Source organism: Pipistrellus hanaki (assembly GCF_964339955.1).
Source record: "Pipistrellus hanaki genome assembly, chromosome: X".
Lineage (NCBI taxonomy): Eukaryota > Metazoa > Chordata > Mammalia > Chiroptera > Vespertilionidae > Pipistrellus > Pipistrellus hanaki.
In genome coordinates, this window is record NC_140524.1 from 77,970,759 (window position 1) to 77,991,805 (window position 21,047).

General features: G+C 36.1%; 1 protein-coding gene across 3 annotated transcripts in view; it reads right to left on the reverse strand.

Annotated features, from left to right (window-relative positions):
* The window catches only part of RPS6KA6 (ribosomal protein S6 kinase A6), a 165,297-nt gene that overhangs the window by 34,566 nt on the left and 109,684 nt on the right, over positions 1-21,047 (reverse strand). For all 3 annotated transcript variants that reach the window (XM_084869561.1, XM_084869563.1, XM_084869562.1), the window contains exons 13-18: positions 15,186-15,288; positions 12,884-13,014; positions 12,014-12,136; positions 11,436-11,525; positions 6,880-7,038; positions 1,643-1,804 (exon numbers count right to left, since the gene is read on the reverse strand). In XM_084869561.1, the coding sequence (XP_084725687.1) occupies positions 1,643-1,804; positions 6,880-7,038; positions 11,436-11,525; positions 12,014-12,136; positions 12,884-13,014; positions 15,186-15,288 (768 nt within the window). The remainder of the gene's footprint in view (positions 1-1,642; positions 1,805-6,879; positions 7,039-11,435; positions 11,526-12,013; positions 12,137-12,883; positions 13,015-15,185; positions 15,289-21,047) is intronic.

A 21,047-nucleotide genomic window follows, 5' to 3' on the forward strand; every position in this document is an offset into this window, starting at 1 on the left:
CATTTGTCTTGCTCTGACTGGCTTATTTCACTTAGCATAATACTCTCCAGGTCTATCCATGCTGTCACAAAGGATAAGATTTTTTTTTTTTTAATGACCAAGTACAATAGTATTCTATTGTGTCAATATACCATAGCTGTTTTATTCATTCATCTACTGATGGGCAGTTGGGCTGCTCCCAAATCTTAGAATTGTTAATGATGCTACAGTGAACATAGGGGTGCATATATTTCTTCAAATTTGTGTTTTAGATTTCTTCAGATAAATTCCCATAAGTGGAATCAATGGGTCATAAGACAGTTACATTTTTAATTTTTTGAGTTAACTCCACATGGCTTTACACAGGGGTTTCATCAATCTGCATTCACACCAACAATCCGTGAGTGTTCCCTTTTCTCCACATCCTCATCAGCACTTGTTTTTTGATTTATTGATGATAGCCATTCTAACAAGTGTGAGCTGATATCTCATTGTGGTTTTAATTTGTATCTCTCTGGTGATTAGTGACATTAAGCATCTTTTCATGTCTATTGGCCATCTGTATGTCTGCTTTGGAGAAGTGTCTATTCAGATCCTTTGCCCAAATTTTAATTCGATTCTTTGATTTTTTTTTTGGTGTTGTTTTATAAGTTCTTTATAAATTTTGTATATTAACCCCTTATCAGTGTCAAATATGTTCTTCCATTCAGTGAGTTGTCTTTTAATTTTGTTGATGGTTTCATTTGCTGTGCAAAAATGTTTTTGTTTGATTTGGTCCCATCTCTTAATTTTTCCTTTTGTTTTCCATACCCGAGGGGAAATATCAGAAAAAAATATTGCTACAGGAAATGTCTGAGATTTTACAACTTATATTTTCTTCTAGAATTTTTATGATTTCTCGATTTGTATTTAAGTGTTTAATCTATTTTGAGTTCATTCTTGAGTATGGTGTACAAAGGTGGTCCAGTTTCATTTTTTCACATACATCTGTTCAATTTTCCCAATACTACTGAATGGATTATCTTAACCCCATTTATGTTTTTGCCTCCTTTGTCAGAACCACTGCAGCCTCACCTTCCCTGACTCTTCCCTCCAAGATCTATGTATGAATGCTATTTGCCAAGAGAAACTTGACCACTTTAAAACCCACGTGAAGCTGTTTTCTCCAAGAATTCAAAGATCCTAAAAAGAATCAGGGACGGCACTGCCTTTATATGTTATGTGTAATGCTAAATAGTATAAATTACTTCATGTTCAACACAACCCCAAATATCTGAAAACCTATCTTGACTTTGTTACTGAGTGCTGGGTCTTGAAAAAGTTATTTAGGTACTTTAAGCCTCAGTTTCCTCATTTATAACATTTAATATATTGAAGTAGAGTTATCTCTACTTTCCCTTCCATTTGTAAAAGGGTAAATTCTTAAACTAGTACATCATCCAGGAAAATAAAAGTCTAATTATTACATTCAAGTTGGTTTAAGTTGGTTTCAGATGCTAATTCCTAGTCTGAATATTTATACTAAGAATTCACCGATTCAAATAGCTTTATTGTTGAGAATGGATAACTCAGATTTTACTACCAACCATAACATATACATGCCATTATATGCATTCAACTAAAGGAAAGAGTGAAAAACAAATATTGAAGTTTTAATGAATACCTCAGGTGCTACAAAGTTTGCAGTGTAGCATGGAGTTAGTAGAAGCCCATTTTCTCCTCGAAGTTGCTTTGCAAACCCAAAATCACAGATCCTAATAGACTCCGCATTGGCTGATTCATCCATGTATAAAATATTACTAGGTTTCAGATCACGATGAACAATCTTGAACACAAAAGAAAAAATATTATATTTCTACAGCTAAATAAATATCTGTGAAATGAAAGATTTTATGTTACCATATTTCTAGGAAAATAACTTTTTAATCATAAAATACTGAAAATGATACTTTGTTCCACCTTTATAATCTTGAAAGTATACAGAGAAAATAATCTCTATCAGATAGATGTTCTGCTTTCTATTCAAACCACCAGTTTTGTTAATAACTTCCAATCTCAAATTATCAAAAATCAATTCTCAGTTCCACTTCTGTTTATAATGAACTACGACCCTGTCTAATATGCCCCTACCCACAGTAAACAACTATAAAACTTGAACATTATTAAAAAATGAACTACCAGGAGGTACTGGGGAGTGAAGAGAAGCAGATAGGCTCTGGTGGGGAGTACACAGTTGGCTGAGGAAGGAATACAGGGAACTATATGAATGGCTTTTAGGCAAGGGGAAAGTACAGTTCCTGTGTCACACAGTAGTGGTGAAGATACACGTGGAAAAGCCCAAGTATTTCTGGCCTGGAAGACCAGAAAAGAGATGCTGGGAAACCTTTAATGCTGAGTGGAGGGATACTGTAAATTAAAAAGTCAAAACTATCCCTGAGCTCTGGCCACATAGCTCAGTTGGTTAAAATGTCATACTGATACACTAAGGTTGCAGGTTCAATCCCCAGTCAGGGCACATATAATAATCTCTCTCTCTCTCTCTCTCTCTCTCTCTCTCTCTCTCTCTCTCTCTCTTTCTCTCCCTCCCTCCTTTCCTCCCTCCCTCTTGTCAATAAATAAAAAATTGCCCCTGAATCAACAGTGTGTAGAAGAGGGGTGAAGGGAAGTAAGAGAGGGTAAATGGGGGTTAAATGGTGATGGGAAAAGACTTGATTTGGGGGGGGCAACACATGATGCAATATAAAGATGATGTATTATAGAGTTGTGCACCTGAAACCTGCATAATTTTATTAACTAATGTCATCCAATAAATTCAATAAAAATGTTCAAATGTGTAGAAGATGCTCAAAGTAGTTTATATTAATATGAAAGAGAGACCAAAGTTGCTGCCCCAAAAGCAGAATTTTCTGTGCAAACAATACCAAGAAAATTATCCACTAAAACAAAATAATAATGAAAATCAATAATAATTATTGGAGAAAAGTAACAGAATAAAAAAAAACTCCAAAATTTAATATTATAATGTGCAATATACAATCCAAAATTATATGACATACAAAAAAACCCCGACAAAACAAAAACAAAACACACACACACACACACACACACACACACACACACACACACGAAAATAGAGCATAGTTTCAAGAAAAAAAGAAAGTCAATCAATTCTAAATTCATGATGAACCACATTGGAACTAAAAGACAAGAAATTAACTTATTTTTTATTTTTAAATTGATTTTTATTATTGAAAGTATACAGATATCCTCTTTCCCCCCCCCATTGATGCCCTATTCTCCATTCCCACCTGCCCAGACATTCACCACACTATTGTCTGTGTCCATGGGTTATGCATATATGCATATTTGTTCTTTGGTTAATTTCTTTCTGCCCCATCCTTCCCTCTGAGATTCATCAGTTTGTTGCATTAGAGTGACATTGCTTAATAAAATTATACAGGCTTTAGGTATCTATATATATAAAATCCAAGCAACTGGAATGGCAGCATGACCAGAATGACCAGAATGACCAGTGGCTATGACATGCACTGTGGCAGCTAACCAGCCTGATCCACCCCAAATCGGCCCCCCTCAGGCCAGCCTGGCCTCCAATTGGCCCCCAACACCTCAATCAGGGGCAGGGCCCACCAGACAACCACCTTCGGCCCCTCCCCCTAGCCAGTCATGGCCATCCCCCTCCACCAGCCTGGCCCAATGGGTCCCTATTGGGATGGGCCAGCTGGATCCCACTTGTGCACAAATTCATGCACCTGGCCTCTAGTACAATTCTATAACATATCATCTGTATATTGTATTACTTGGGGTGGTGAATATACAGACAATTTTCAAAATAATATGATGTAGGTGCTAGTTAAAGCTAGGGTTGTAATGATATTGCAGCATGTAAATGCATAAATTTTGTAAACCTTAAACAATGTTATATGTGAATTATATCTCAATAAAAATGTATTATTCAAAATTCACAAGACTATAAGACATTTAAAAAATAAAGTGTCTATTATAACTATCTCAATAAAGTAAAAGAAAACATGCTTTTGATACATTAAACTATCAGCAGAAATGTAGAAGCAGCCTAACTGGTTTGGCTCAATAGATAGAGTGTTGGTCTGCGGACTAAAGGGTCCCAGGTTTGATTCGGGTCAAGAGCATCTACCTTGGTTGTGGGCACATCCCCAGTAGAGGGTGTGCAGGAGGCAGCTGATCGATGTTTCTCTCTCATTGATGTTTCTAACTCTCTATCCTTCTCCTTTCCTCTCAGTAAAAAAATCAATAAAATATATATTTTTTTTAAATGTAGAAGCAGAAAATAAAATAAAATGCTAGAAATACAAAATATTCTGAAATTCTCTACATTATAAATTTCTTACTGATTATTATCCATTTCATTTAATCTATTTCTATCTTAACCAGCAGTTCACTACACTGAAAGATATTTAAAGACAAGGACCAAGTCTTTCTCATATTTGAATCTGTAATACTTTTATAATGCATGGCATATAGAAATGCTAAATACATCTCTGTCATTAATTTATTTAATTGATGTAAGAAACTGAAGGTTTCTAAAATAATATGCTAAAGTAAAGGTGCTTAGTATGCCCACCACCCAAAGTCAAATAATCTTCCGTCACCATATATTTGGTGCCCTTGTAAAATACACATCATGTTTCACAAAAATGTATCCTTGAAACTTATATGATCTTATTAACCCCCAATAAATTAAAAAATATATATATTTTATTGATTTTTCAGAGAGGAAGAGAGAGGAATAGAGTTAGAAACATCAATGAGAGAGAAACATCGATCAGCTGCCTCTTGCACACCCCCTACTGGGGACGTGCCCGCAACCAAGGTACATGCCCTTGACCAGAATTGAACCTTGAACAGAAGGGTCCAACTCTCTATCCACTGAGCCAAACTGGTTTCAGCACCCCCAATAAATTTAAATAAAAATGTATTATTTAAATAAAAATAAATAAAAAAGAAAAGCTGTTTATAATTTTCCTCTTCTCAAAATAGCTGGCTATCCTTTATTTTAGAGAGTGTTGATAAAAACAATCAAGCAATTATTTTTTTTAAATATATATACTTTATTATTTTTTACAGAGAGGAAAGGAGAGAGATAGAGAGTTAGAAACATCAATGAGAGAGAATCATCAGTCAGCGTCCTCTTGCACACCTCCCACTGGGGATGTGTCCACAACCCAGGTTCATGCTCTTGACCGGAATCGAACCCAGGACCTTTCATTCCACAGGCTGACGCTCTATCCACTGAGCCAAATTGGTTTTGGCCAAGCAATTAAATTATAATAGCCATATATATTTTATAAAATTGAAAAATGTAGTACATTGAACCAGACACAAAACTGAGTACTTGCTTATTTTTCTTATTTATAAAAGGGGACCATGTAGAGTTTTCACTGTACCAATTATGAGTTGATCATTAATTTATTGTTTATACTTATGTGTATTCATATCTACTATTACATCTGATTCAGACTAAATTTTTAAATTTGTGACAATGTTTCCTTCCAGAGTTGTACATTATAAGAGTTGATCTTTTTTGGTAGCATTTGCTTTCTTTATGAACATGTAGGTAGCAAAATATCAGATCTGCTCCACTACTACAAACTTTAATAGATTAACATTTCAAATATTTAGAGTCTAAATTTCTTACTGTATTTGGAGGAGGGTTTGTCAAGAATCAACATATATAGTCCTTTTATTGCCAGAACTTTATATGTTAGGTGTAGCATTAATATGAGTAATATTCACATGTCCTTGGATAATCCTTTTATGTTTCACTTTTAAATTTGATTAGGTTTGGCTGACCATTGTTGCTCAAGGGTTGAGTGTCAAACTATAAACCAAGAGGTAATGGTTCAATTCCTGGACAGGACACAGGCCTGCGTTGTGGGCTCAATCACCAATGGGTGTAGGCATGAGGTAACCAATCAATGGTTCTCTCTCATCATTGATGTTTCTATCTCTCTCCCTCTCCCTTCCTCTCTGAAATCAATAAAAATAAAAAAATAAAAATTTGATTAGGTTTAATAATTTCAAAGTCAAGGTTAGATTCAATTACATAACCCAAACCACTTTTAAAACTAATATGCTGCTAAATTAGGGTCAACAGGCAGAGTGAACAAAATGATAACATTTTCTAACTTCCTAATTCTATAACCTTCACTACTTTATGAGTATTACTGGAGGCCCAGTGCATGAAATTCATGCATGGGGGTGTGTGTCTGTCCCTCAGCCAAACCTGAACCCTCTCCAATCTGAAACCCCATGAGAGACATCCATCTCACAATCCAGGACTTCTGGCTTCCAACTGCTCACCTGCCTGCCTGCCTAATTGTCCTGAACCGCTTCTGCCTGCCAGCCTGATCACCCCGTAACCACTCCCCTGTCAGCTTGATCAATGCCTAACTGCCCTTCCCTGATGGTCTAGTCACCCCTAACTGCCCTCCTCTGCTGGCCTGGTCCCCCCCAACTATTATTCCCTGCAAGCCTGGTCCTCCCACAACTGTCCTCTCCTGCAGGCGTGGTCGCCCCCAACTGCCCTCCTCTGCCAGCCTGGTCACCCCTAACTGCCCTCTTTTGAAAGCCAGGTCCCTCCCAACTACCTTCCCTCCTGGCTTGATTGCCCACAACTGCACTCCCCTGCTGGTCATCTTGTATCCACATGGGGGTGGCCATCTTGTGTTGGAGTGAAGGTCAATTTGTATATTACTCTTTTATTATATAGGATTAGTATGTTCTCTATAAAATATATATTCTCTATAAAAAAGTAATTCACTTTAAGTGTTATACCCTACATATAATTTTTATGAATATACAAGTCACAGAACTGAAGGAAAGAATATAACTACAACTTACTCCTTGACGATGAAGGTAGTCAACTGTTTTAGTTATTACAAACAGTACATCACTAGCTTCCTTTTCCGAGAAACATTTTTGTTTGAGAATTCGGTCAAGTAATTCTCCTCCTTTCATCAAATCCGTAACAAGGTAAACATATCTACCATCATCATAAACCTAAAAAAGAAAACATTTTTAAAATGTTATTATATATAATTTTAATTCTTAAATGTTTAACTTACATTTACTTTGCTTTTCTAGTGAACCTATAATGTTAAAAATATATATTTCTTCATTGCCAATATAGTAATGAAGATTAAATTGGCTAAACAGTCCCCTGAGATCATGTTAAACATATAATTTCATTAACTTTTTGGGTAGTATGTTACACTTCATCAAAGGATATAAATGAAAAAATAGAACTCTGTACCTCTCAAATGGCATCTATCTCATTTATTGCTGTGTTATAGACACTTCTCTTTCCTACTAATAGCTTCCTTTTGGCAGTAAATATATTATTAGTTTTTAATATCCTCCCCACGGTCCATTATCTGACATGGTGTATTAAATGTTTGTTGAATTCAAATACTATATCAAGGGAAATAAATTGGAAAAATAAGTGTGCCCTTTCATTTAGGGCTTGTGACATAGATAGATTAGATAGATAGGTGATGATATATATATATATATATATAGATAGATAGATAGATAGATAGATAGATATATAGATATAAAGTACTATTTAAATATATTAATCAAAATGCATATCTTATTATCCAAAACAAACTTATCTAGGTGATATCCGATTTGTCTACCTTCTCTAAAGAGAAAATAGCTTTATTTTATGTGAAAAGTCATCATTTAAGAACATCTATTTTTAAAAAAATATATTTTATTGATTTTTACAGAGAGGAAGGAAGAGGGATAGAAAGCTAGAAACGTTGATGAGAGAGAAACATGCACACCCCCCACAGGAGATGTGCCTGCAACCAAGGTACATGCTCTTGACCAGAATCGAACCCGGGACCCTTCAGTCCCCAGGCAGAGGCTCTATCCACTGAGCCAAACCAGTTTCGGCAAGAACATCTATTTTTTTTTTAAGTAACACAGATTTTTATTGTCAAAACAAGTAAGATATATGAGCATAAGAAAAAACACAAGTTAATTATTCTCATTATTTGAGACTCTGGGGCCTCTCTATGAAAAAGTCAGTTCAGCTGACTATGCAGACAACATCCTTCCAAAGTACAAATAGCAAGGATATGATACAGTATTCAGGACAATGACCAAACTTGTCCACAGCTTTTCCTGGTTCCTTCCTCAGTAACCTCTATTTTTATACAAAGTATGAGGTTCATTTTGGGGAAAATGATTGCCAGAAAAATATTTTCATGCTTCTACCTCTAAGAAAAAAATTCAGGCTCTGCTGACACTTGTTTCATATGAACATCCAGAATATAATCTACATATAGTTTCCACCATCTGTACTTTTAAAAAGCTTAACATCTATTTATATACCTTGAATCGCCAGATTATTATGATCTCTGAACGCATAATAATCTGGCCACTCAGTGTAGACTGATCACAGAGTTGGGATTTTAAAATAAGATTTTTCCATGTATAAGAACTGCATTTTGGATATTTAGAAAGAAGCAGAGGATTTACTAGCCAGAGGCTGGGGGCCACTATCTCCTGGTCCCTTGACATATCAAGATCTGCAAGCTTTCCCTTAAATATAAGTACACTGAGTACTTTATATCTATCTATCTATCTATCTATCTATCTATCTATCTATCTATCTATCATCATCAAAGCAGTAGGTTGAATATTTTCCCTTAAATGGTTTTCCACCAAAATGCAATGAACTTAATCTTACTGTAAAGTGCAACAAAGGATATGCAAGACTTGTGTTTGTTGACACATGGAAGAGAAGCACTGCCCACCAGAAATGTGCAGGAGGCATGGCAGTAAGAACTGCCTCTACCAGTCTCCACAAAGGAGATGGGTCCCTGCCAAGTCTGGCTTTTCTTTGTGCTCATATCTCAAACAAATGTAGCTTCCCTCACTTAGAAGGCTGGAGTCCAAGGTGCCAGCGGTAGAGAGGGCCAGAGACTAATCAGTGAGCATCCCTACACCATGACTTATCCATCAAGAAGCCTTGGTTTGGGAACAATACAAATGTTATCTACCTTGTAAGCAATGATCAAGGTCTTGTCTAGGCTAAATGATGAAAAAATTGATGAGGCCTCCATACATTGCTACTCAGATTATTTAGTCTAACTTTAAATTGAAGCAATATACAATGGCTTCTCCCACATGTTACGCCCAGATCCACACAAGGAAAAGCTTTGCACAAGGGCAAGTTTCTAAAAAACAGTAATACCTCCAGTTCTAGGCTCAGTTTAAAAGTTATTTTTTAAACAAAACCACACAAACAAACAAAACCAAAAACAGAAACCTTTCCTATGTCAGACTACGGTAATAGGGAAGTAGGGGCAAGACACCTTTCTATCCAGATTCACTGGAAGAGAAAGCTATAGAAGCTATTGGGTGTGAGCATATTCTATTTACGGGGTTTAAGATTATGGATCCATTGTGGTTGTTTCTTCCTTTCCATCAGTGGGATAACCATCTTGGGCAGCTTTAAGGCTGTTGGATCTTCGACCATTAGGGTAGCCTACAGGAGGGTAAGTAGGATTGGAGAAGGTTTTTTGGCTCCACTGCAGGGCTGGGTGCCAAAACCTCCCAAATTAGACTTGTGGAGGGACCTTGGTCCAAAAAGGCTCCATTTATCTGTCCAGTTTCTGTCTTTATCCCCACTTCCAGAATCCATGGTTGCCAGGAACCAACTCCAGCATGTCATAATTACAAATTTCATTGAAATGTTGATGAGACTTGGGGGGCTCAACAAGGCTGAGCCACATATGTATTTACCTGTTGAAATGGCTAAAAAGCATCTCCCCCAAACCTGAATAGGACTGCTAGCTGCCAGACAGCTCAGGGCATCTTGATCTACATTTTATTGACTCCTATTGGCCAAACACCTGAATAGCTGTAGGCTATTCCCCAATCTGACAATGCTTCTGTAAATCCTACCCTTTAAAACCCTACCCTTTGAAGTGAATTATCTCCACCTTGCATTAGGATAAATTGTGTTAATAAAAAGCATGCGTCCAGAGTCAAAGGAAGCCTTTAGCTCCTTTAGCTGAAGCTCCTCTGACCCCCAATGCCTTTCAAAACTATCTTTTGTCCTTGGACTCCTTTATTGAATCTATACACAGCTCCTTTCTCCAGATTGCTGAAACTTTGTAATGCTGGGACAAGAACCCAAGCACATGGTGATAAGATTTGGGCCAGATAACACTGTGGAAGAGCCAGAAGAGAGCAAACCTCCAGGCTACTGCTCAGCAGAAGAGTGGGGATTGCTTCTGGGGGTGGACTGGGCTGAGGCTGGCTACTTCTCTTCTTTCATTATCTCTCCACTCTGTAGTTTTTTTGTTGTTTGTGGAGTGCTTCTGCTACTTGAAGGTACTTGATCTCCTAGGTGATAAGGCAATAATAGGGTAGGTATCCAGCATCTCTCTCTACCCTGCCTATTGCTCAAAATGTGGAATGGTCTCCTGGGTTTGTTTTATGATTAGAGAATTCATGAGACACAGGTGGCTTAGCCTTCATCATGGGGACCTAGTCCATACTGTCAAGAGCCAATGGCAGGTTCATGGCAGGGAAGGACACCCTGGCCTCGCCTTCCTCCACCAGGCATTGACTCAAAACCATTGAAAGACTCGATCCAGGTGCTTTTCCTATATAGATTTCAGAGCTGAGTCCCTAACACCAGAGTGAAATGATGTGATTATTACACTTATAAATATTAATGAGGAACATTGCCCAAATGCTGAAAATTATCTAAGTTAGTTGGAAAGAGTTCATATATTCCAGACATTCTGTTGCTCTGCTGCAGAGCTGCCTGCAGCCTGAGCTCTGGCACTAAAGAGGCAACAAGGACCCATGTCTCTAGAGGTTGTGGTGAATCGGGGACCCAAGCCCTGGTATATTTGCGTTGTGTCAGCTGCAACCCTAAAGGCTTTACACACTGGCCAGGGAGTGTAAACTCAATAACATCTATTAATAGGACAAATGTTCATTTTACAAAACTATAGAGTAATACAATTTCACTTAAAAAATAATCCACAGTACAATAACCCATTTTTGTAGAGTTAAGAAAATAAAATGTAGAATTTGGCAGATTCCCAATGTCTGTATTTATAGTATCAAAAAATAATAAATATTGCTGTTTGTAATGTTAAGTACTTAACTAGCCAGAATATATTCAAGTAATCAGGACATTCTCATTTACCAAAAAATCATAGTTCCTTTCTGATGTTCTACACAAAGGATAAGAAAACAGAATAATAGGGGGAAAATAATTCAAGTAGCAAATGTAAGAATCTTCAGATTGTGTTGCATGACCGCAATTTTACCATAGACATGAAAATCTTCAAAAAGAAAATAAAGTGGCAAGTCATAACTTCATTAGCTTAGATTTCGAATTAGCTTAGATTTTAAATACTTACATCTTTTAAAGTGATAATGTTTGGGTGTTGTCCATAGCGCATCAAAATTTCAATTTCTTCTGAGGGGTCTCTCTTACTTTTGTCAATAACCTAAGAAATAAAACAAGACAAATCTTAGAGGGGAAAATTATGTTCATTGTCTAAAAATTAATGTTATATTTTCAATTTGGTTATAGTTTAGAGAAAATGCTTAAAACTAAAGAATGATGCTTGCCACATATTAAACTTCAACAGTTAAAAATGTCCTATAACTGCAACAATAAAAAAAGACCATTTTCTTTAACATTATATTCCATTTAGTTAAAACTACATTAGCTCATAATGTGATCCAAATGTAACAGTAAATTGTTACAATTACTCAATCTTAACATAGTACCTTAAACTATTCAAAAGCAAAATATTCATGGAATACAATGTTTCTCTAAAATAAAGTCTTGAAAATAAATTCAAAGTGAAAATATCAAGTGTTAAGAGGTTTTTCTCATTTTTTCTTTGCAATCTCCACTAGCCCCATGGAAAAATTTCTGTTAGTTAAGTTACATATATAACCTCTAAAACGGTAGGCTTAGGGACAATACCTTCACTGCATATTCCATGTTGGTAACTGTATGTATGCATCGCTTGCAAACAGAATAGGAGCCAACACCAATATCTTCTTTCAACTCATATACCTCACCAAATTGTGCAGCATTTCCATTTATCTGTTTTTTTAAAAAACGATACTGAGAATAATGAAATATTTTCACATTTTTGTCTTCTCTTCAAAATTTATATAGGATGGGGCAAAAGTGGGTTTATATTGATAATTGTTAGTATGGAAAATCATCTATAATAATAAAAGCATAATATGCAAATTGACCAAACGATCCAACAGCAGAAAAACCATCTGGACAACCTTTCAGAAAGAGACAGCCAGGGCCAAGAGGCTGTGAAGAAGCTGGGGCTGCGAGGGTCCCCATAGCTGGGGCAGTGAAGGCCTATCCTTGCACAAATTGTGTGCATCAGGTGTCTGGTACAATAATAAATAATAATACAAAAGTAAACTCTGTGTTTTACATACTCATAACTATAAGCCTATCTTTGTACCAATCTCTATTCATCCTAAATCTTTAAAAAATTATGAATAATTCATTATAGAATTTTTATCAGTATGTATAAATGGCTTAAAAGATCTGAACTGATCTTAAATTATAGGTTTTCTAGATACCCAAAAACAACACAATAAGTAAACTAGTTTACATACCAGTATTACATTTTCTTGCCAAAAGAGATTACATAAATATGATTAAATGTTACTATTGTCTGCTTTATTTAAAAACATATGGAAAAATCTTTAATTCATTATTATACACATAAATAAATGAAGTTAAAATTATTATAAATTAATTACAAATAACTGAAATAAATAATTATCCCTAAACTGAATAATTTGATTAAGTGGAATTTACCTGAACAATTGGTAATACATCTGCACTTGTGATAGGAGTGATTTTATATTCTTCAGCAATAGAAGTTGAAACAAAGCTGAATCCTTTGAAGAGTTGATGAGCATTAGCACTACCTGGCAAACCAGGAGAATCTAATATCCAAATAAATATATTTAATTAGAATTATACAGATTTCTATAATATAAAATGTCAGCATTTCTTTGAATATAAATAAAACCACAAAAACATTAAATGTTACCATCAGACATACTATATTATTTATTTTATTTATTTTTTGTTATCTGTCTCCCCACACTACTATGCAAACCACATGTACATTATAATTTTTTTCAGCTCATTTACTGCTGCCCCCTCACTGGTGAGGACATTTGTAGGTAGCGAACATTTGTTGAGTTAGTGTATAAAACAGATTTCACCAAAAGTAAACTTCATTAAATTTTAAATTATAAGAGTCAAAGTGATATATCTCATGTCTTATCTCCTATCCATGTCTTGCTAATACATTAGTATAATAAAAAACTTTTCCAAATAGCTGTAGCAATCCGGAGAAAGAAGAACAAAGTAGGTGGGTTCTCAATACCAGATTTCAAGCAGTATTACAAAGTCACTGTTCTCAAAACTGCCTTGTACTGGCACAAGAAAAGTCATATAGACCATTGGAATAGAATAGAGAACCCAGAAATCAACCCAAACCACTCTGCTCAATTAATATTTGACAAAGGAAGCAAGAACATACAATGGAGTCAAGACAGTCTCTTCAATAAATGGTGTTGGGGAAAACTGGACAGATACATGCCAAAAATGAAACTAGACAACCAACTTACACCATACACAAAATTAAATTCAAAAGGGATAAAGGACTTAAACATAAAACATGAAACCATAAAAACACTAGAGGAATTCACAGACAGCAAAATATCAGACATATGCCAAAGCAATTTCTTCACTAATACTGCTCCTTGGGCAATGGAAACTAAAGAGAAAATAAACAAATGGGACTATATCAAAATAAAAAGCTTCTGCACAGCAAAAGAAACCATCAACAAAACAACAAGAAAGCCCACTGCATGGGAGAACATATTTGTCAATGTTATCTCTGATAAGGGTTTAATCTCCAACATTTACAGGGAACACATACAGCTTAATAAAAGGAAGATAAACAACCCAATAAAAAAATGGGCAATGGACCTAATTAAGTATTTTCTAAAAGAAGACAGAAGGAAGGCCAAGAGACATATGAAACCACATTCAAAGTTACTAATCATCCGAGAGATATGCAAATCAAAATGACAATGAAATGACCATCTCATACCTGTCAGAATGGGCAAGTGCTTGAGAGGTTGCTGAAAAAAAAGGAACCCTCCTGCACTGCTGGTGGGAATGCAGACTGGTGCAGCCATTATGGACAACAATATGAACTGGTTGGTTCTCAAACCCACTCAAAAAAAACTAAAAAAGGAACTTCCATTTGACCCAGTGATCCCATTTCAAGGAATATATCCCAAGAAACTAGAAACACCAAGCAGAAAGGATATATGCACCCCTATGTTCATAGCAGCACAATTTACAATAGCTGTGATTTGGAAACAGCCTAAGTGCACATCAGCAAATGAGTGGATTAAAAAACTGTGGTACATCTACACAATGGAATGCTGTGCTGCACTAAAAAAGAAGGGGTTCTTAGCATTTGCAACAGCATGGATGGAAATGGAGAGCATTATGCTAAGTGAAATAAGCCAGTCAGAGAAAGATACATATTACATGATCTCACTAATTTATGGAATATAATTAACAGCAGAAACTGATGAACAAAAACAGATCCAGAGACAGAGAAACATCGATCAGACCTTCTACGGTAACCTCAGAGAGAAGGGAGAGAAGGGTGGGGGTAAGGGAGATAGGTCAACTAATGGACTTGTATGCATGCATATAACCCTAACCAATGGACCCAGACAATAGTGGGGTGAGGGAATAAGTGGGGGTTTAGGGGGTAATGAGGGGATAAGGACACATATGTGATACCTTAGTCAATAAAGAATTTTTTTTTTAAAAAAAAAGGAAAAAAAAACCCTTTTAAAACAAAGCAAAGAAACCTTTTATCCTTCACTCTATTCCCTTCCTCTCTGATAAATATTTCCAATTTAAAGGATGTACTTGAAAGGTGCCTAAGCAAAGCTGTATGTGGAATCCACATTTCTATGAGACAAAACATAATTCATTTAGTTTTTACTTACGAAGCTAGTTTACTTTTTAAGCATCTAATTGAATAAAAGCCCTAATGTTACACATGAATATGCATTACCTTTGGGTGTTTTTGCAGTAAATTCAGGATCAAAACAAAAAGTATCATCTGGTTTTCCAGAAGCAGGTTTGAAAGGAGGTTGAACTTCTCTTTTATATAATTTCTAGAAGCAACAGAATAACATAAAAACATAGTAACACATCAAAAATCATTATACTTTTTAAGAAAAACCAGAACATATACAGAGGAATCACAATTTCATAAGTGAAATTTCAGCAAGCTTCAGATGCCTGTTAATTAAATTCTAAAATATTTGAGTAATAATGTACAGAATCAAGTGACACCAGGAAACATATTAGTGATGCCACACATTGCATTTACAAAGAATAATGATGTTGGGTTTGGGATATCAAACGTCTTCAATTTTTACTGGTAAAATAATCATACAGAATATGTTGCAATGTTATCATGAAGAAATAACTAACAATACTAAAATATTTTCAAATTAATAATTACATCATTTTCAATAAAACTATTTAACCTAAATATTTTGTTTCATGTAAAATATGCACTAAGGCTTCTGTAGAGCAAAAGAAACTATCAATGAAACAAGAGGAGAGACCATTGCATGAGAGAACATATATGCCAAATGTTATCTCTGTTAATAGTTTAATCTCCAAAATTTAAAGGGAACTCATACAACTTAAAAAAAAGGAAGATAGCCGAAACCAGTTTGCCTCAGCGGTAGAGCTTTGGTCTGCGGACTGAAAGGTCCCAGGTTTGATTCTGGTCAAGGGCATGTACATTGGTTGCGGGCACATCCCTGGTAGGGGGTGTGCAAGAGGCAGCTGGTCGATGTTTCTCTCTCATCGACGTTTCTAGCTTTCTATCTCTCTCCCTTCCTCTCTGTAAGAAATCAATAAAATATATTTTTAAAAAAGGAAGATAAACAATCTAATCAAAAAATGGGCAGAGGACCCAAATAGATACTTTTTGAAAGGGGACATACAGAAAGCCAAAAGTCATATGAAAACATTCTCAAAGTCACTAATCATCTGAGAGATGCAAATCAACACAATGAAATACCATCTCATACCTGTCAGAATGGCTATCATAGAGGGGGAAACCAAGATGGCAGCATAGGTAATTACCTAAACTTCTGCCTCGAACAACAATTTCAAAACTACAACTAAAAGACAGAACGGACATCATCCAGAACCACAGGAAAGCTGGCTGAGTGGAAATTCTACAACTAGAAGGAAAGAGAAAAGCTCACAGAGAATTAGAGGAGTGGCAAAGGGCTGAGGTACGGAGACATGCACACAGAGGGGAAGGGCGGCTGAGTGCCTGGCTGGCTTTTGCTGGTGGGAGGGGGAAGGAAGCCCCCAACTGCACTGAACCCCAGTTCCAACTGGACTGAACCCCAGTTACGGCCAAAACCCTGTGGATGCAGGCTCATATGGAGGTAGTCTGGACTGTCAGAGCGAGTGGTACACAGAGACTCAGAGGAGCTGTGACGGGCAGGGGTCTGGAGGCATGCACTCATGAGTGCATGCAGAGAAGACTGACTGCAGATGTTGCCACTGGCTTTCTCTAGCAGAAAAGAGTCAGAAGCTCCTGACTGCACTGTAACCCAGTTCTGATTTCACTGAACCCAAGTTTCGGGTGAGCCCTTGCTCTTACGGGAGGAATCTGGACTGCAAGCCAGAAACTCAGGGGAGCCGCAGAAGGCAGAGGTCTGGAGGCGCGTGTGCAAGGGCAGGGCTGACCAGAAGCCAATACTCTATGCTCAGCCCTGAGACTCTGCCCCATCCAAGCTGAGCACAGAGGCTTTTCCAATTTTGCAAGTCTGGTCCTATAAGGCTGTCTCCAGCACAGAAGGTCTCCTGGCATAGACCAAGCTGATACTGATAGCCAATTGACCTGGAGGTCAATTTCTCCCAGTGATACTAACAATCATCAAGATTTAACTACAACAAGGCTGTACACGCAGTCCACAAAGGGGTGCAACAAGAGTGTCCACTTCAGGTAACTGGGGAGGCTAACCTATTGGGCCATATAGGAAACTTAGCAAATAAAGCTACCCTACCAACTCAAGGAAACAGTGAAAATGCAGAGACAAAGAAACAGATCACAAATGACAGAAATGGAGGAGAACAAAAGACTGGATATAGAATTCAAAATTATGGTTGTGAGGTTTTTCAAGAATTTCCTAGAAAAGACCGATAAATTTAGCAAGACCCTTGAGGATATGAAAAAGGACCAACTAGATATTAAACATACACTGACTGAAATAAAAAAAAAATATTATACAGAGACCCAACAGCAGACTAGGGGAATTCAAGAATAAAGTCAAAGATTTGAAATACAAAGAAGCAAAAAAGACTCAACAGGAAAACAAAAAGAAAAAAGAATTAAAAAAATTGAAGATAGTGTAAGAAGCCTCTGGGACAACTTTAAGCATAGCAACATCAGAATAATGGGAGTGCCAGAAGAAGAGAGAGAGAGCAAGATATTGAAAACCTATTTGAAGAAATAATGACTGAAAACGTCACCCACCTGGTGAAAGAAATAGATTTACAAGTCCAGGAAGCACACAGAACCCCAAACAAAAGGAATCCAAAGAGGACCACACCAAGACACATCATAATTAAAATGCCAAGAGCAAAATACAAAGAGAGAATCTTAAAAGCAGCAAGAGAAAAACAGTTAATTACCTACAACGGAGCACCCATATGATTGTCAGCTGATTTCTCAACAGAAACTATGCTGGCCAGACAGGAGTGGCAAGAAATATTCAAAGTGATGAATAGCAAGAACCTACAACCAAGAGTACTCTGTCAAGCAAAGTTATCATTCAGAATTGAAGGTCAGATAAAGAGCTTCACAGTCAAGAAAAAGCTAAAGGATTTCATCACCACCAAACCAGTATTATGTGCAATGCTGAAAGGTATTCTTAAAGAAGAGGAAGAAGAAAAAAAAGATAAAGATAAAAATTATAAACAACATATACATATCTGCCAACAAGTGGACCTAAAAATCTAGTGAATTAAACATCTGAGGAATAGAATAAACTGGTGAATATAACAGAATCATTGTCATAGGATGGGAGTGGAGTGAAAATTCTCAGGGGAAAAAGTATATTGGGGGGGGGGGATGCAGGAAGAGACTGGACAAAAATCATACACCTATGGATGAGGACAGTCAGGGAAGAGGTAAGGGCAGAGAGTGGGGTGGGAACCAGGTGGAGGGGAGCTATGGTGGGGAAAAAAGGAGAAACGATTGTAATAATCTGAACAATAAAGATTTATTAAATAAATAAAAAAGAATGGTTTGAAACAAGCTCTGGTGAGATGAGAGATGGAATCAAATCTTTTTAAAAGGGAAAAGGAAAAGTATTAGATACACTATCTATCACCAGACTGCTTTCCATAGTGAATGTACCAGGTTACATTCCCACCAGAAGTGAATGAGAGTTCACTTTTCTCCACAACCTCTCCAACACTTGTTATTGCTTGTCTTATATATAATGGCCACTCAAACAGGTGTGAAGTGGTATCCCATTGTAGCTTTGATTTGTATTTTCCTAATTTCCAGCCAGATTGAACATCTTTTATATGTCTATTGGCTGTTTGTATGTCTTCTTGGGAGATGTGTTTTTATAGCTGCTCTGCTCACTTTTTGATTGGGTTGTTTATTTGGTGTTGAGTCTTATGAGTTCTTTATATGTTTTAGAAATTAAACCCTTGCAAGAGGCAGCTGGTAGATGCTTCTCTCTCATCAGTGTTTCTAACTCTGTATTTCTCTCCCTTCCTCTCTGTAAAAAAAAAAATCAATATATTTTTTAAAGAAAGAAAATAAAAATAAATTAAACCCTTGTCGGAGCTACTATTTGCAAGTATCATATTATATCTTATAATAGGATATGATAAGACCTATCTGGTTGGCTGCCTGTTTGTTTTGTTGTTGTCAGTTATTTTTTCTTTATTTTTTTTCTATGCAGTAGCTTTTTAGTTTGATACAGCCCCATTCATTTATTGTTGTCTTTACTTTCCTTGTCTTTTGTGCCAAGTTCATAAAAATGTTCTTTAAAACCCAGGTCCACAAATTTGGTACCTAAATTTTCTTTGATGTATCTTATTGTCTCAGATCTTATAGGTCTTTAATCCATTTTATTTTATTTTATTTTATTTTATTTTATTTTATTTTATTTTATTTTATTTTATTTTATTTTATTTTATTGTTGTGTTTTTTTTTTTTACAGAGAGGAAGTGAGAGGGATAGAGTGATAGAAACATCGATGAGAGAGAAACATCAATCAGCTGCCTCCTGCACACCCCCCACTGGGGATGTGCCAGCAACCAAGGTATATGCCCTTGACTGGAATCGAACATGGGACCCTTCAGTCAGCAGGCCAACACTCTATCCACTGAGTCAAACCAGTTTTGGCCTTTGATCAATTTTTAATTAATTTTAGTACATGGGGACAAAATGCAATCCAGTTTCAATCATTTGCATGTGTCTTGCCAGTTTTCGTAGCACCATTTATTTACTCCATTGAGTGTTTCTGGCTCCTTTGTAGAAAATTATCTGTCCATATACATGTTTATTTGTAGCTGGACTGTTTATTCTGTTCTATTGATCTGTTTGTCTATTTTCTGTCAATACCATGCTGTTTTTATTATTGTAGCTCTGTAGTATAATTTGAAGACAGGTAGCATAATATCTCCAACTTTGTTTTTACTCCGTACTGTTTTGTCTATTCAAGGTCTTTTGTGGTCTGATGATTTCTTGTCCTATGTCTTTAAAAACTGACATTGGTGTTTTGATGGGGGTTGCATTAAATCGGTATATTGCTTTGGGAAGTATGGGATGAACTATGTTGGTTCATCCAATCCATGAACAAGGCTTATTTTCCAATTTGTTGTATTTTTTTTCAATCTCTTTTAATCATGCTTTGAAATTTTTAGTATGTAGGTCTTTCACACTCTTAAGTTTATTCTTAAGAATTTTTTTTTCTTTTGGTTGATCTCTTCCCCTTACCCCCATCCTCCCTTACTTTCCCTCTGAGGTTTGAGAGTCTGATCGCTGGTTCTCTTTCTCTGGGTCTGTTTGTGTTGTTCATTATTTCCTCTAAATGTGTGAGATCATGTGATCCAAGAAATACCCTTGTAAGAACCTAAACTGCAACAAGCCATAATGGTTATGCTGAGAGGCACATGAATCAGTCTGTAGTGAGTTCCTTTGCAATTTCAAAATAAATTATTTTTTATTACCTTTTTCTGAAGTTTTGTTATTAGTATATAGTAAGGCAATGGATTTTTTCACAGTGATTTTGTATCCTGCAATTTGACTCTATTTGTTTATTATTTCTAATCATTTTTTGGTATAGAGTCTTTAGAGATTTCTATATACTTCATGTCTGCAAAAGTGAGTTTTACTTCTTCCCTATTTGAATACCTTTTATTTCTTTCTCTTGCCTTATTGTTGTGGCTAGGACATTCAGCACTTTGTTAAATAAGAGTGATGGCAGTGGATATCCTTGTCTTTTTCCTGGTCTTAGGGAAAAAGCCTTCACTTTTTCAGCATTGAGTATGGTATTAGCTGAGGGTTTGTCACATATGTCCTTTATTATATTATGTTGAGGTAGTTTCTTTCTATTCCAATTTTATTGAGTGTTTTAATCATAAATGAATGTTGTAATTATCAAATGCTTATTTTGAATCTCTTGATAAAATCATATGAGTTTTATCTTTCCTTTTTTTAATGTGGTTTAGTACATTGACTTATTTGCATATGTTGAACCATTTTTGTGCCCTTCGCATGAACCCTAGTTGATCATATTATTTTTTCATGTACTGTTATATTTGATTTAATAGTACTTTGTTTAGGATTTTTGCATCTGTATTCATTAGAGATACT